The 18,330-nt window shown below is 37.4% G+C and overlaps 1 protein-coding gene across 1 annotated transcript; it reads left to right on the forward strand.

The window, feature by feature from the left end:
- Positions 1-471: 471 nt before the first annotated feature.
- Positions 472-4,263, forward strand: LOC110791821 (glucan endo-1,3-beta-glucosidase 2). Its single transcript, XM_021996578.2, has 3 exons — positions 472-691; positions 2,314-3,567; positions 3,661-4,263. Exons 1-3 carry the CDS (start codon positions 628-630, stop codon positions 3,840-3,842), a joined length of 1,500 nt encoding a protein of 499 aa, XP_021852270.1. The 5' UTR covers positions 472-627; the 3' UTR covers positions 3,843-4,263.
- Positions 4,264-18,330: the final 14,067 nt, after the last annotated feature.

Genomic DNA, 18,330 nt, shown 5'->3' on the forward strand with positions numbered 1-18,330 from the left:
TGGGAACAATAAAAAAATTACCGCCAAAACATTATTAGGAAGGAACCAGAAAATACGAGGGAAGTTGGAAGGTTCCCACGTGTACACATTGAAAAAGTAAGTTGAAAAGGCTAAGTAATTGGAAAAGGCTTCTTTTCATCAAAATCATCTGTTTTCAATCATTAATCTACGTGTATATTAATTCTCCTTTTATTTTAATAATTTTTTATATTATTATATTCATTTTAACGGCCGTTAGTGACGGAAAACAAAAAGCAACGTTTTCCATCCATTTTGAGGGACCTAAATGCTCCTTTTGAAACTTGAGGGACCTAACTGCTCCTTTTAGCAAAGTTTAGGGACCTTCAGTACAGTTTACTCCAAATATTGATACTCTAAAAACCTGTGTATAACGGCTACACACAGATACTGACACACAGCTACCAACAAAACTGTGTTTGTATTCTCCCGAACTCACTGCACATAATTTCTCTACCGTCCGATCTTTCTCACATCAAAATCAAACTTATTGATCTTCTGAATTCATCTTTTTCTCCCCCTCTTAAAATCCCCGCTTTTTCCTTCTTTTTTCACTCACCTCTTTCTCTCTCTCTAAACGCTCTCTCTCTCTCTTCTTCAACTACAACCATGGCTGCTCCTGCTGCTGCTGTTCTAGCTTTGTTCTTAGCTCTTTCAATTGTTAATGCTCAAGGTAACTGTTTTGTAATTTGAATTTCTGGGTATTGTTTCTTTATCAACTTTGTTCCCAATAATACATTTTTACTGTCCAAAATTTACATATATTTACTTTCTGAACTTGCTTTTTTATTTTTACTTTTTTTTTCGGTTTAAGTTTCTGGGTGTTTTCTGTTTATCACAATTATCCCAACAAAATGCATTCTTTTTTGCATTTGTTATTGTTCAAAATTTTCAATTTTTTTCCTCAACTCACCTTCCATTTTTCCTTTTTTCAAATTATTTGTGTGTTTACTATTCATTAATATGTTTCAAACTATGGGTAGTGGTGATTTTCCAATTCCAGATTTCCAGTAGGTATTACACTTTGGCCAATTTTGGGCAAATCAGTAATGCATGCTTACTTAAAAAACTAAATGGGCAGTTGAGAAATAGTAAAAGTCATTAAATGTATGACAGTTTGACTACTTTAGTACCAAAAATTTCAAAAGTAATGTGAGATTATTCTCTGTTTTTTTTCCCCTTTTGTGTTGTTTTGGCGAAATACTTCTAATTACTTCAGCAATTTAGTGATGTCCAAGATTGTAATATTATTTTGGGAAGTATTTTGTTTTAGAATGTGACTTGTTAAGAAATTTCATATAATTACATCCCTATTGTTCAGTAAAATAATTCCGGTTTTGCTAAAAGAATACCCAAGGGTTATGTGTAGGGAATTAGTGTTATTATTGTCTAGTTCACGATTAATATTTTTATTTTAACTCATTATTGGTAACTCACCTCACAGGCTACATCCTGGTTTATTTTTGGAGAGAAGAGGGTGAAAATGGAAATATCCTGCTCAATCTTCTGTTTGTCTATTATTGTGGATTTTTTGTTCGCATAAGATGGGTTAATGGTTTAATTAATGTTAGAAGACTGTGTACCTCGTTAATGTCAGGAGTCAAAGATTAAAAATTCTAGGTAGCTTTATTGAACCATGGTTTTTGCATTGGATTTATTGTATTGAGAATAACTAGCCATTATAAATTTGAAGCATTTATTGTTATTCTTAATCTGCCTGAGAATTGGAAACCAGAATCTGTGCAATAGTTTTCTGTTCTCCTGGATTTTCCCATTATATCTAGTAATCGAAATAGAGAAATATGTCAAGACTTGGGTTTTGAGGAAAACAATCATGAAAACTTTACAATGTGGTGTCTTCAGACTGTTTTAACTGCAGATATGTACACTAATGCATGACTACTGAAGTAATGTTGTCGTTTCAATGTCAAATGAGCTAGTGCCTTGGTTGATAGTGTTAACTCTTCGAGTTGTCTTGTTTTTTCTGCACGGTTATGTTGCTGGATGGTGTCAAATCTTCCAGTTTTCCGGTCTTTTACTGCACGTACAGTTTGTGTTCCTAGAAGGGTAGAACATAATAGCAAGCGATGTGTGAGGTTCTGTAGTTGGACTGAACAATTCAGAATTTTACTATGCAAGCCTCAGGGTCATAGATCTGTTAAACTGTTACGGTCTAACAAATGCTGTGAAAATATCCCGATCTGTACATACAAATCAAAATTGGGCTGAAACCATGAGTTTAGATAGCTGTTGTTTTATAAACGGTAGATGTTGATACCCTTTCGTGCATTGCAGATGCTTTTATTGGAGTTAATATAGGAACAGACCTCTCAGATATGCCTCACCCAACTCAAGTGGTTGCACTTCTGAAATCACAGCATATTAGACATGTTCGACTCTATGATGCAGACAGGGGAATGCTCCTTTCCCTTGCCAACACTGGAATACAAGTTGCAATCTCAATTCCTAATGATCAACTCCTTGGTATTGGGCAATCGAACTCAACTGCAGCCAGGTGGGTCTCACAAAATGTGGTTGCCCATTATCCAGCAACCAACATTACCGCAATTTGTGTTGGTTCTGAGGTATTAAACACCATCCCAAATGCTGCCCCTATTCTTGTAAATGCCCTCAGATTTATCCAGTCAGCACTTGTAGCCTCGAATCTTGATGGCCATATAAAAGTTTCCACACCTCTTTCGACTTCAGTTATCCTTGATTCTTTCCCTCCTTCCCAAGCCTTCTTTAACCATTCATTGAACTCAGTCCTGGTTCCAATGCTTAAGTTCTTACAATCAACTAATTCTTATCTAATGCTCAACATATATCCTTACTATGATTACATGCATTCTAACGGTGTAATCCCTTTGGACTATGCTCTTTTTCAACCTCTTTCCGCAAACAAAGAGGCTGTTGATGCTAATACACTCCTCCATTACACTAACGTTTTTGATGCCATGGTGGATGCTGCATACTTTGCTATGGCTGATCTCAATTTCACTAACATCCCCATTATGGTGACTGAGTCAGGCTGGCCATCCAAGGGAGATCCCAATGAACCTGATGCCACTCTTGAGAATGCCAATACATACAACAGTAATCTCATTAAACATGTGCTCAACAACACTGGAACACCAAAACACCCAGGAATTGCTGTTAGTACTTTCATATACGAGCTGTATAACGAGGATACAAAGGACGGGGCTACCTCAGAGAAGAACTGGGGATTATTTGATGCAAATGGGAAGCCTATCTATATCTTGCGTCTAACTGAGTCAGGGTCTGTTTTGGCTAATGATACAACAAACCAGACTTTCTGTACTGCAAGAAATGGGGCTGACAAAAGGATGGTTCAGGCGGCTTTGGATTGGGCCTGTGGACCTGGGAAGGTTGATTGTTCACCTTTGTTGCAGGGCGAGCCTTGCTACGAGCCTGATGATGTGTTTGCTCATGCTACATATGCTTTCAACACTTACTATCAGAACACTGGCAAAGCTTCAGAATCTTGTGACTTCAATGGTGTGGCTGAAATCACCACCACTGATCCAAGTATGATAAAAAAAAAACCCGCATATTTTTTGTTTTTTCCCAACATAATTTGCTGATTTCTAATTTCTGGTTCATATATTCAATCTGTTGCAGGTCATGGTAATTGCACATCGGCTAGTCTTAATGGCACCTTTGTGAACGCGACTGCACCATCTATGAACTCAATGAGCTCAGATTCTCCAACCAGCATATTTTGCACAAATTCTTCACTACTATTAATGGTTGGAGTTTTAACATGGAGCATAATCTTCATACAAGCTGCAAGATACATGTAAGATCATTGCTTTGGACCCAAAGCTATTTTTGGCGAAGTAGGAACTTGAAGGGACCTCCTTGTTTCCCTGATAAATTCCTCTTTTCAGTGCTACCTCTCCAAACTGTCAAAATAGGAATAGAGTTGTAGGTATCAACTGATGTTTAACTGTTTTCATTCTTTCAATTTTACCGGAGACATATTATTTGTATGATTGTAGTTAGGCCATATTTTGTCTTTCCTCCACCTTCCAAAACAATAGTGTGCAGGTTGGCCCGACAATGTCCTTTTAAACCGAGGAAATTGATCTTTAGCTTAGGCTGTATTTTGACAGCATGGTAGTAGATCTTGAGAAATTCATTCAAATGTGAAGGTTGTTATGAACTCAATTGTGACACAATTAAATTATGGGTAATAGAGTGATTGATTTGTAACATAGACAATCGTTTTTTGCTCATTAGACCAATGGTCACAACTCACAAACATTTGCTCATTTTATAAATTGGCAAAATGGTTTTGTTCATTTGACTTCTGGTCATTTTATTTTATGCACATTTAACAAATGGGCATTCATTTTCTGCTCATTATTTCATTTTATTTTCTCTCCCTGAAACCCATCTCCCAAAAAAAATCCACTCATTAAATCAATCCTTTTATTCTGAATGTTATGACTTATGATGTACTTCATACGTAGTATGTTTTTGGATTCGCTATTTCACAATCTATACCTAGTTTATATCTATACCTAGTCTATACCTAGTATTTCAAAAGGAACACCATAGATTATTAGAAGCCATGTGGCATCTCATTATTAGAAGTCATGTGGCATCTCTCATTTCATCCATCATTTTATTTTACTTTTTTCAAATTTTCTTTATTGTTTCTATGATTTACAACTTCTAATTCCTCTTCCACTCCATTTTCCTTATTCAACATCAAGTTATTAATAGTCTAATATACTCATTAGTCTCTTCCACTCCACCCCTTTAACAGCCAATATTTATTCAACATATAATTTTTATATTTTTCTAACCTTCAAATTACACCTCTATTACCAAAAATCACAAGTACTCACTAATTAAAACTTCAAAAGACATCTGAACAACTATTGTACAACTGTCCGTTCTAGGAACGGGCTCAAAAGCTAGTTAAAATGAATATGATGCACCTAGGGTCATGTGAATGAATCTATCTTACTACATTACTTTTAAAAGAAGATTGTGGCTTATTGTGGTTTGTTGTTATCAAATTATAAAAAAAAGTGATACTACCTCCGTTACTAAATGATCTTTATGCTTACTATTTGCATGGTAATTAAGGAACTTTGTTAAACATGTGCTGACGGGGTAACAAATGGAAAAAGGCGTGACTATAAATTGTCCAACAATATGAGTAAATGAAAATTAATATTAAAGTATTGTGAGTGAGTAAGTTATGGTGGATTCCCATAATAAAATATTACAAGATGCATGTTGTAGTGGGGCAAATGAAGGTATAAATGTAAAATTTGTATGCTAAAAGTGGAATAAAGTGGAGCGTAAAATACTTTCAGAAACGGACTAAAACGGAAAGTATAAACGATCTTCAGGAACAGAGGTAGTATTTGTTATGTAAAAACTAAAAAGTGAAATATTTATAAGGCACTTTCTAGCTTTTGCATTTGTAGTTTATGTGTTGTTCCCAGGTTTTGGTTGATGACAAACACATTGCAAACTTCCTGATTGTGGTTGCTAATGAATTTAGACAGGTAAGTGACTGAGTTCCTATTGGGATAGGAACTTGAACCAACCACTGAAGTTCCTGATATGCACTTGGAACAGCTACTGGAGTTCCTGAGTTGGAAGCAGTACAAGCTGGAGTTTCAAAGTCACCAAAGTCAAGAGCAACACCTATTACAAATCGAGTGTTCTTTGCACACACAGGAAAAGATACAGACTCATAGTTCTGAGTTCCTCCATGAACATAAGAGGAACTCATCAATGTTCCAGAGCAGGAACAAGTGAAACTTCAGAGTTGAATGCCTCACCAAAGGGGAGACATATATGTCTAGGTAGTCTGCTTTACTTAGATCTTATGTAAACATATTAGTATGCTAGGTGATATATAAGGAACTGGAGGAACTTGGAATACTTATCGTTTTTATCAAAATATCTGGCAATAGAGTTTTAGGAAATCAGTTTTTAATTTAATTATTTCTTGGCGTTTAATAAAAATCAGATTCTCTCTAAATCTTGTTCATTAAATAAAAGCAGTTTTAATCTTCCTAAAACTTCTCCTAAATATTTTGATAAATTAAATAAATAGTTTTTAAGAAAAACATGGGTAATTGACCTGGTCTAAAGCACGTCCAGCAGTTAAGGACGTTGAGTGGGAAGTGGTCTTCCCTTGTTCCTCAAGTCAAGGGACCTGGATACCAAAGTGTCAGTTAGTTGGAAGTTGAGTTTTTGAAGGGAACAAACCATAGGGATAAAACTCTATATAAGGTCAAAACGTTTTCTGGTAACATACACAAACATCCAAGAGTTTTGCATTCCTAAAACGTTTTAAAGAGTTTTTCTAAAAACAAGTTTGTGTCCTAGTTTAATCCTAGTTCCTAAAGCTCTTTACCTAAGCTTATTAATATTTATAGTTCTCAAAACTAAATTTGTATTTCAGATTGGAAAGGATAGAGTTATCCTGTAAAGGCTTAGAGTTTAAGTCTGAGAGAAAGAGAAGAAAAGCGAGTTGTAATCTAAGTAGGTTACTGTGAGGAACTTGAGTTTGAGTGGAACTCAAGTTGGAGAGTTATTGTAATCGAGGTATTACCATAATACAAAGGAATTCTTTTCTTGATTAGTGTCAAGAAGTTTTCTAAATTGTTACTTTTTCTTTTCTAATTCTCAGTTCCTTTATTATTTCTAAGTTCCGCAAGAAACTTTCACAAAGTTCGAATTACAATTCACCCCCCCTCTTGTGTGTGTTCCTACTGGAATATCAATTGGTATCAGAGCCAGTACTCACTAAAACCACAGGAAACCCTGTTTGAGTCAAGTTCCTGATAGTATGAACTCACAAGAGAAACTGGAAGAAGGCTACTCCACACAAAGGCCACCTATGTTCAATGGCAAGTTTTACTCATACTGGAAGAACAGGATGGAGATATTCATCAAAGCTGAAAACTACCAAGTGTGGCTTGTGATAGAAGTTGGAGATTTTGAGGTAACAAAAACCAATGCAGAAAACGAGGTAGTTCCTAAACCAATGTGTGAATTTGCCAAAGAAGACTTTGAAAAATATGAGATAAATGCTATGGCTGTTAAAATCTTACATTGTGGGCTTGGACCCCATGAACACAATAGGGTCATGGGGTGCAAGAACACAAAACAGATTTGGGAATTACTTCAAGTAACCCACGAAGGAACTAATGAAGTAAAGCGTTCCAAAATTGATCTTTTAATGTCTAAATACGAAAGATTTGAAATGCTTCCAAAAGAAACTATTCAAGAGATGTTCACTCGATTTACTAACATAACAAATGAATTAGTTTCTCTTGGTAGAATCATTCCCACTGATGAACAGGTAAGAAAGATACTAAGGAGCATGCAACAAGATGATCGTTGGAGAACAAAGGTCACTGCACTGTTTGAGACCAAGGACTTTACAAAGTTCAACATTGAACAACTTGCTGGTTCCTTGATGACACATGAACTGCATCTTGGAGCTGCTGTTCCTGAGAGCTCCAGAAACCGAGGGCTTGCTCTAAAAGCTGAGGAACTCGATGAATCTGAACCAGATGAAGAAGAGGCTGCCATGCTGGTCAGAAGGATGAGAAAGCTCTATAGGAACTTCAAACCAAGCAACCAGAAAGGAAGGAACTTTGCAAGGAAAACTGTCAGTTCCAAAACTGAGCAAGGTTGTTTCAAATGTGGAGAAACTGATCATCAAATTCGTGAATGTCCACCGTGGGAAAACGACAAAGCCAAAGGAAAAGGAAAGGAACAGGTCAAGGAGCGCTACAATAAGTCCACCTTTAACAAGCCAAACTTCAAAAAGGCTATGATAGCTGCATGGGGTGAAGCAACAGACTCAGAAGATGATGAGGCACAACCAAATGAAGAAACTGCAAATCTTTGCCTCATGGCAAGAACAGATGGAACTGAACGAGTTCCACCAGAAGAAGTAAGTTCCTCCACTCTTCAGTGTCTTTCAAAGTCAAAGCTAATTGAATTGTTGCTAGAAACTCTAGATGATTATAAAAACCTAAGTATACTAAAAGCTCAAAGTGATAGAGCCCTGGAACTCAGTAAAGACCATATGAATTATCTAAACAATGTTATATCTGATGTTCAAGGTAGGTTCTTTGAATTACTAGATAGGAATACCTCCATTAATGAATCAATCGAGAAAGTTAGGAATGAAAATATCCTTCTACAAGTGGAACTCAGTCAATACAAGATGTTTAATTTAAGTCTAGACCCTACAAAATCCTTGGAAATTAACATGTGAATTTTCAATGTCGACCTAGGAAGATTAAACAAAGACCTGATCACCACAAAGGAACAGAAAGAGAAACTAGAAAGGGAACTAGCCATGGCCAGGGCCCAGAAACAACCACCAAAGGTTCCTCCCAAGTGGATTGAGAATGCTCAATCCAAGAGAACAGAAGGTTTAGGTTTTAACCACAAAACTAGTCATAAGAAAAAGTATGTGGAACTCCCAAGTGTGAATGTCTGTTTCTCATGTGGAAGTGGAAGTCATGTAAGTACTGAATGTTCCAAGATGAAGGAACAGGATCAAAGAAACATAAATTATGTAAAGCAAAAATGGGTTAAGAAGTCAGATATTGTAGTTGAAAAGGAGCTCGAGGAAACCCGAGTTCCTGTAACTAACCTTTGATTTCTTTATAGGTTCTAGTGAAGGGGAACATCTCGTGGTATCTCGACAGCGGGTGTTCCAAACACATGACAGGAGACAAATCTAAATTCCTCTCACTAGAAGCCTACAATGGAGGAACTGTGACCTTTGGAGACAACATGAAAGGAGAAATTGTTGGAATTGGAAAAGTTGGAAGGTCAAGTTCCCATGCCATTGAAAATGTATTTTTAGTCGAGGGTTTAATGCACAGTGTACTAAGTATTTCTCAATTTTGTGACAAAGGGAACTCTGTAAGTTTTACTTCTGAAAATTGTCAAATCATTAACCAATAACACTGGGAAGGTTATTTTGGAAGGAACTCGTAAAGGAAACACATACTCTGTGGATCTCAATACGGTTCCAAGGAACAATCTAACCTGCCTCAGTGCCATGGAAGAAGATCCACTACTATGGCACAGGAGGTTTGGACATGCTAGTTTCTCACTGCTAGACAAACTGAGATCAAAGGAACTGGTTCGAGGAGTCCCCTCAATCAAGTTCCTAAATGATAAAGTTTGTGATGCATGTGCAAAAGGCAAGCATGTCCAAAGTTCCTTTAAGCCTAAGAAATTGGTAAGCACAACCAAGCCATTGGAACTCATCCACATGGACTTGTGTGGACCAATGCGAATTCAAAGTAGAAGTGGGAAAAAATATGTTTTAGTTATTGTTGATGATTATTCTCGCTTTACTTGGGTCATATTTCTAATAAGAAAAGATGAAACATTTGATGAGTTTGTTACATTTTCAAAGAAAATTCAGAAAATAACAGGTCATCAATTGGTTCACATAAGATCTGATCGTGGAACAGAGTTTACAAACTACAAATTCGATGAATACTGCAAGGAACAAGGTATGGATCACAATTTCTCAGCTCCCAGAACTCCACAACAAAATGGAGTAGTTGAGAGGAAAAACAGAACCTTGGAAGACATGGCAAGAACCATGTTAATAGCCAGTTCCTTGCCCAGGAACTTCTGGGCCGAAGTAGTTAATACAGCTTGCTATATTGTTAATAGAGTTATGATTCGAGCAATCTTAAATAAAACTCCCTATGAACTACTAAAAGGTATTAAACCCAACATCTCTTACTTTAGAGCTTTTGGTAGTAAATGTTTTGTCCATAACAATGGCAAAAGGAACTTGGGGAAGTTTGATGAAAGAAGCGATGAGGCAGTGTTCCTAGGATATGCTCTAAATAGCAAAGCTTACAGAGTCTATAACAAAAGGTCAATGTGCGTTGAGGAAAGTGTACATATAATATTTGATGAATCTAACAAAACTGATACAGTACAGGAACAAGAACATTTCGAAATTGGTTTGTCTCGTGCTGCAGACAATGATGAGGAGTTCCAACCAAGTAGACAAACAACCAGAGGAACTGTTCAACAAAATCAAGAAGCTCCTGTACAAGAGGAACACGAAGAAATCCAAGAAGATCCAGAAACAACTCCAGAACCTGAGGAACTCCACACTGACCAACAAGGAACTCAGGTCACAGAAGGAACTGAAGAAAATGCCTCAACACCAACAGCTCTTTTTCAACCTAGACCTTGGAAACATAAAAAATCTCATCCAATGGAACTCATTATGAGTGACATTAGAAAAGGAACTCAGACAAGGTCACAGCTAAGGAACTTCTGTGGATTCCACGCGTTCCTCTCCATATTTGAGCCAAGAAATCACATTGAGGCTCTGGAAGATGTTGACTAGATCATAGCCATGCAAGAAGAATTGAATGAATTCAAAAGAAACAAAGTGTGGCACTTGGAACCCAAACCAAAGCACCAGAAAGTGATAGGACTAAAATGGGTGTTCCGGAACAAGAAAGATGAACATGCAACAATCATAAGGAACAAGGCAAGGTTTGTGGTCAAAGGCTATAACCAACAGGAAGGTATTGACTTCGAAGAAACTTTTGCACCTGTTGCTAGATTAGAAGCCATTAGAATTTTAATTGCTTTTGCTGCTTTTATGGGTTTTAAACTTTATCAAATGGATGTTAAATGTGCTTTCTTAAATGGTTTCTTAGAAGAGGATGTCTATGTGGAACAACCTCCTGGCTTTGAAAATCCCGAATTTCTAAATCATATTTACAAGCTAGATAAGGCTCTCTATGGACTAAAACAAGCCCCTAGATCTTGGTATGAAAGACTATCAAAGTTCCTCCTACAAAATGATTTCAAAAGGGGTAGAATAGATAAAACTTTATTTCTAAAATCTAGAGGAACTGACTTATTAGTAGTTCAAATTTATGTTGATGATATATTATTTGGAGCAACTAATGAGAACTTGTGCAAGGACTTTGCAAACTTGATGAGCAGTGAATTTGAAATGAGCATGATGGGGGAACTCAACTTTTTCCTTGGTTTGCAAATCAAGCAAACTGAGGAAGGAATCATGATCCACCAACAAAAGCATGTGAAGGAACTCCTAAAGAAATATGAGCTAGAATCAGCCAAAGTGAATCACACTCCCATGGGAACATCTACCAGATTAGACACTGATCCAAATGGAAAAAGTGTAAATCAAACAAAGTATAGAGGTATGATTGGATCACTATTATACTTAGCAGCTAGTAGTCCTGACATTTCTTTTAGTGTAGGACTATGTGCAAGGTTTCAATCCAATCCAAAGGAGTCCCACTTAACTGTTGTAAAAAGAACACTAAGATATCTCAAAGGAACTGATGACCTATACCTATTCTATCCAAGAAGTGGATCATTCGAGTTAAAAGGATATGCTGATGCTGATTATGCAGGTGACTTAGTGAATAGAAAAAGCACATCAGGTATGGTACAGTTCCTAGGTCCATGCATGGTTTCTTGGGGTTCCAAGAAACAAAACACTGTTGCTCTATCCACAGCTGAAGCTGAGTACGTAGCTGCTGCAGCTTGTTGCTCACAAATACTATGGATAAAACAACAGTTAAGAGATTTTGGTATTATCTATGATTATGTTCCTATCTACTGTGATAACACAAGTGCTATTTGTATTTCATAAGATCCGGTTCATCATTCCCGGGTCAAACATATCCACATTAGACACCATTTCCTTAAAGATAATGTTGAGAAAGGCTTAATTAAATTAGATTTTTTCCAAACTGATCACCAAATTGCTGACATTTTGACTAAGCCTTTAAACAGGGAGAAACATGAGAAAATGAGGATGGAACTCGGAATGATCAAGCTAAGGTAATTGCAAATTGAAGTTCCTCTAAGGCAAAGGCAAGAACTATGGTACATATAGACTATTACAAACACAAAATTTTTGTGTGCAAACATAGTTGAAGCTTACCATTGTTGAAGACAGACTCACACTACAAATGTGCTAGGTAAGCAGTTCCTTTCAAACCGGTTAAATTGAGATGGAAAATTAGGCAAGTCAAAACCAAGTCAAACAATTTTATTTTTATTGTTATTTTTATTTTTTATTTTTTCTTTCAACAAACTTTTAAAATTCAAAACCAAATACCCAAATTCAAAGAACATCTAGGTCGGTTCCATTGGCAATAAATGTTAGGTTATGATACATATGAATAAACATAAATCATGCGGAAAAACCATAAAGCCAGGAAACATATTATTTACACATAATCATTTAGCATAATTCAGATGCATACACTTTGTAGCGTGCCCTCCCTAGCTGCGCCCGAACCGAACAAGAACAAGTCTTTAGGACTCCAAGTGTCGTCCCTCCGTAGATAGTCCACAGCATGTCCGGATCCGCCTTAAGCTTGACCAACTAGAATCGCCCCTAAGGTTCCTTAGATTTTCGGCTATTTGGGTGCAAGTGTTTGGCTGATTTTTGCTTAAGAATCTTACCTTGAATACTTCAATAATCGCCTGTTAAATATGTGACCCTAGGCCTATATTTATAGAGTTTATGGAAAGGAATTATAATCCTACTAGGATATGGATTTATTAATTAGAATCCTATTTGAACTCTAAATAATAAATTTAATCTATTAGGATTAGGATTTTAATCATTGCACGAATTCCGATAGGATTAGGATTCGTTACGAACACGAGTGTTACACGACTACGAGGAACGCACGCACCCGCGCAGGCCTTGCGGCCCACACGAGCAGGCGCTGCCTCGCAGCCCACGAGCATAAGCCCGCGCGCGCCTTGCTGGGCCTGGCCTTGCGCTGGGCCTGGCAAGGCTGTGGCAGCTCCGTGTTTGGGCGCGGGCCTGGCTTCGTGCTGGGCCTTCGTCTAGCAAGCCTCGTCCGATGCTAATTCGTACGATGCGCTTCCGATTAAATTCCCGGTTCCGGAATTCATTTCCAATACGAACAATATTTAATATTTCCGATTCCGGAATTAATTTCCGTTTCGAACAAATATTTAATATTTCCGTTTCCGGAATTATTTTCCGATTCTGATAATATTTCCGATTAAGACAATATTTCCGTTTCCGGCAATATTTCCGATTCCGGTAATATTTCCATTTCCATTAATATTTTCCGATACGTACCATGTTTCCGTTTCCGGCAACATCTACGACTTGGATAATATTTATATTTCCGATACGATCCATATTTCCGTTTCCGGCAATATCATCGTTTCTGGAGTATTCATTTGCTTGCTTTGACGATCTTAGCTCCCACTGAAACCGAGATCCGTCGATTCCGAATATCCATAGATGGAGTATTTAATGCCATTAAATACTTGATCCGTTTACGTACTATTTGTGTGACCCTACGGGTTCAGTCAAGAGTAAGCTGTGGATTAATATTATTAATTCCACTTGAACTGAAGCGGCCTCTAGCTAGGCATTCAGCTCACTTGATCTCACTGAATTATTAACTTGTTAATTAATACTGAACCGCATTTATTAGACTTAACATTATATGCATACTTGTACCAAGGGCATTATTTCCTTCAGTCTCCCACTTGTCCTTAGGGACAAGTGTGCATTTTCTAATTCCTTTGTCGCTTGATGTTTGCTCTTGAACATAAGGTAAGAGTTGTCATCCTTATTACGTCCAGAGGTGTTTCTCGGTTTCAGAGTTCAACTGATCAAATAAACAGATAATCATAGCCTATGATTCATCCGAGCACGGCCATGCATTTTACAGTTTCTAGCTCTCCGAGTGGCCTTGTAAAACTTTTAAGCATCTCATCCCGATTTATGGGAGGACAATCCCAATCTTGAGATCTTGAGATTAGACTTCGTTTGATAGGTGATTACCTGAGCGTTGCCTTTATAGCCTCCTTTTACGGTGCGACGGTTGGTCAACGTCAAAGTAACCAGTTCTCAAACAAGTAATCTCAAATCACTCAGGTATTGAGGATTTAGTGTCTAATAATTTTAATGAAATTTATTTATGACAGATTTTCATCTCTTACAGTAAAGTTTCATAGGTCTGTCCGATACTAGTCTTCCCAAAGTAAGTATCTAAGCAAATGATTATGACATTGCCATGTCCACATAGTTCAAGAAACAGAACTACTAGTCATCTTGCATTCTAGTCGTCTAACGTTTTCTATGCGTCCAATTTTATAGAAAACTCCGACCAGGGACCATTTTCAACTTTTGACATTCAAGTTCACTTGATAGACATTTCTTAGTCACAGGACTGGTCCTGACAGTCTATCTTGAATATTTTGTCAAATTGAAGGGACTCATCATTTAATAAACCACAAATTAAATGGAAAAATGAATTCTATTCATTTATTGTGAATGATTAACCAATAATGTTTTACAAAGTATTAAACTCTAAAACTTTAAAACATCAAACAAGGACATCATCATCTTTGTCGGTTTGGAAACTTGCGTCCGTATAGCCTTTAACAATTAATTCATCATCTCCACCATAGACCAGGAAGTCATCTTTGTGCCTTTTCAGGTACTTCCGAATATTCTTGGCAGCAGTCCAATGTGCCGCTCCTGGGTCTGACTGGTATCTGCTCGTAGCATTGAGTGCGTACGCAACATCCGGGCGTGTACATATCATAGCATACATTATTGAACCAATCAATGATGCATACGGAATCCCATTCATTCGTCTACGCTCATCAAGTGTTTTTGGGCACTGAGTCTTGCTTAGAGTCATTCCATGAGACATGGGTAGGTAGCCTCGCTTGGAGTCTGCCATCTTGAACCTATCAAGTACCTTATTGATATAAGTGCTTTGACTAAGTCCAATCATCTTTTTAGATCTATCTCTGTAAATCTTGATGCCCAATATGTACTGTGCTTCTCCTAGATCCTTCATCGAAAAACATTTCCCAAGCCAAATCTTCACAGAGTTCAACATAGGAATGTCGTTTCCGATAAGTTATATGTCGTCGACATATAATACTAGAAAAGCAATTTTGCTCCCACTGACCTTCTTGTATACACAAGATTCGTCTGCGTTCTTGATGAAACCAAAGTCACTGACTGCTTCATCAAAACGTATATTCTAGCTCCTGGATGCCTGCTTCAATCCGTAGATTTATTTCTTTAGCTTGCATACCTTTTTAGCATTATTTGGATCCTCAAAACCTTCAGGCTGTGTCATAAACACAGTTTCTGTTAAAACGCCGTTTAGGAAAGCGGTTTTGACATCCATCTGCCATATTTCGTATTCGTAATATGCAACGATTGCTAACATTATCCGAATAGACTTTAGCATTGCAACTGGTGAAAAGGTTTCATCGTAATCCACACCGTGGACTTGCCTGTAACCTTTTGCAACCAATCTAGCTTTGAAAACTTCAAGTTTCCCATCCTTGTCCTTTTTCAGTTTGAAAACCCATTTGCTTCCAATGGCTTCGTAGCGATCTGGCAAATCGACCAAATCCCATACTTGGTTTTCAGACATGGAGTCTAATTCAGATTGCATGGCTTCTTGCCATTGCTTGGAGTTAGGGCTCGTCATAGCTTGTTTGTATGTTGCAGGTTCATCACTTTCAAGTAATAGAACATCATAGCTCTCATTCGTCAAAATACCTAAGTACCTTTCCGGTTGAGATCTATATCTCTGCGATCTACGCGGGGTTACATCACTAGATTGTCCATGATTCTCACCAGAAACTTCTAAAGATCTCTGAGTTTCATCCTGAATGTCATCTTGAGCATTCTCTAGATTTTGTTGTTCGACTCGAATTTCTTCGAGGTCTACTTTTCTCCCACTTGTCATTTTGGAAATGTGATACTTTTCCAAAAAGATACCATCTCGAGCAACAAACACCTTGTTCTCAGATGTATTGTAGAAGTAATACCCCTTTGTTTCCTTTGGATAGCCCACAAGGATACATTTGTCAGATTTTGGATGAAGTTTGTCTGAAATTAATCGTTTGACGTATAATTCACATCCCCAAATCTTAAGAAAAGACACTTTTGGAGGCTTTCCAAACCATAACTCATATGGAGTCTTTTCAACAGCTTTAGACGGAGCTCTATTTATAGTGAGTGCGGGTGTATTTAGTGCATGTCCCCAAAATTCTATTGGAAGTTCGGCCTGACCCATCATTGATCTAACCATGTCTAGCAAGGTTCTGTTCATCCGTTCCGACACACCGTTCCATTGTGGTGTTCCAGGAGGAGTCAATTCTAATAGAATTCCACATTCTTTCAGATGGTCATCAAATTCATAGCTCAGATATTCACCGCCTCTATCAGACCGCAGTGCTTTAATCTTCTTGCCTAATTGATTCTCTACTTCACTCTGAAATTCCTTGAATTTGTCAAAGGATTCAGACTTATGCTTCATCAGGTAGACATAACCATATCTACTGAAGTCATCAGTGAAAGTGATAAAGTAGCTGAAACCACCCCTAGCATTTGTACTCATTGGTCCACATACATCTGTATGGATTAAACCCAATAGTTCAGTTGCTCTTTCTCTAATTTTAGAGAAAGGTTGTTTTGTCATTTTTCCAAGTAAACATGATTCGCACTTACCATAATCCTCCAAGTCAAATGGTTCTAGAATTCCTTCCTTTTGAAGTCTTTCAATGCGTTTCAAGTTAATATGGCCTAATCGACAATGCCACAGATAGGTGAGATCTGAATCATCCTTTTTGGCCTTTTTGGTATTTATGTTATAAACTTGTTTGTCGTGATCTAATAAATAAAGTCCATTGACTAATCTAGCAGATCCATAAAACATCTCTTTAAAATAAAACGAACAACTATTGTCTTTTATTAAAAAGGAAAATCCCTTAGCATCTAAGCAAGAAACAGAAATGATGTTTTTAGTAAGACTTGGAACATGGAAACACTCTTCCAGTTCCAAAACTAGCCCAAAGGGCAACGACAAATAATTTCCTACAGCTAATGCAGCAATCCGTGCTCCATTTCCTACTCGTAGGTCGACTTCACCCTTGTTTAACTTTCTACTTCTTCTTAGTCCCTGTGAATTGGAACATAAGTGTGAGCCACAACCTGTATCTAATACCCAAGAAGTTGAATTAATAAGTGTACAGTCTATAACGAAAATACCTGAAGATGGAACGACTGTTCCGTTCTTCTGATCTTCCTTTAGGTTCAAGCAATCTCTTTTGTAATGGCCGATTCCATCACAATAAAGATAGCTTGATGTGGACTTGTCCTGCTTTGATTTAGCATTGCCCTTGGACTTTCCACTTTTCTTGAACGGTCTCCCTTTAGCCTTGAGTAAATCTTTGGCTTCATAGTCCAGTATTATCTCAGCCTTTCTGACAAGGTGAACAAATTCTGCAACTGTTTCTTCTCTTGGTTCACTTAGGTATAGTTGCTTGAAGCGACCAAACCCACTGTGCAGTGAATTGAGCAAGATAGAGACTGCCATCCTTTCGCTTATTGGTGTTCCTAGCAGACTTAGGCGATCAAAATATGAAAGCATAAGATCCACATGAAACCTTAGTGGGACGCCTACCCTTTGTTTAGTGCGAAGGAGCCGAACATGTGTTTCTTGGACCTCCATCCTATAACACCTGTTTGGAGAACTAACCTTTAGACCAGACATTGATTTAATCAACTCATGGAAGTTCAGGTCCCTGTCCTCCGTGCTTCCATGAAAGATATCCCTCAGATTCTTGATGAGCGTGAAAGGTTCATAAGCTACAAACCTTCTAGCCCATTCATCAGGGATATTGTTCAGCATGAGACTCATAACTTTTTTGAGATCCGCATCCCAGGCGGAAAATCTTTCAGGGGTCATGTCTCTGGTATAGTAGCTTGGCATGGGATGTAACAGTACATACTCAAGTCCTTTGAGTCTGACTATTTCAACTAGCTTAGCTTCCCATTCAAGAAAATTTGTTAGGTTCAGCTTGACCATAGCTCAGAACCTATGATGATATTTTGATTGTTGTTTGCCATAGTAAAACTACAATTGAAAAGAATAAACAAATAAATAATCATTTACAGTTTCACTTAATAAACTTAAATTCTAGCATACATGCATAATTCAATGTTCATTAAGCATTTTATTCAAGTTATGTGTTCCGACAGGTGTGAATAAAATGATTCCAAGATCCTAAAAACCATTGAAGAATTAAGCACATTATGTATTTAGACTTAATTCTAAAATCTTTTAGGTAAGCAAAAGCCTTTTGCTAATAGTCTAGAAACTACTCTTGGTTGATAGGTACGTCTAAGAACTTATTAGGTAAACCTATCGATTTTGCCACGACATAAAA

Source organism: Spinacia oleracea, chromosome 1 (genome assembly GCF_020520425.1).
Source record: "Spinacia oleracea cultivar Varoflay chromosome 1, BTI_SOV_V1, whole genome shotgun sequence".
Lineage (NCBI taxonomy): Eukaryota > Viridiplantae > Streptophyta > Magnoliopsida > Caryophyllales > Amaranthaceae > Spinacia > Spinacia oleracea.

Excerpts from the sequence above, each read along its gene's own strand:
- LOC110791821 (XM_021996578.2), top strand. The coding sequence starts at position 628 with ATGGCTGCTCCTGCTGCTGCTGTTCTAGCTTTGTTCTTAGCTCTTTCA. Across the intron at positions 692-2,313 it reads TTCAATTGTTAATGCTCAAG|ATGCTTTTATTGGAGTTAAT; the intron begins GTAACTGTTTTG and ends CGTGCATTGCAG. Across the intron at positions 3,568-3,660 it reads AATCACCACCACTGATCCAA|GTCATGGTAATTGCACATCG; the intron begins GTATGATAAAAA and ends AATCTGTTGCAG.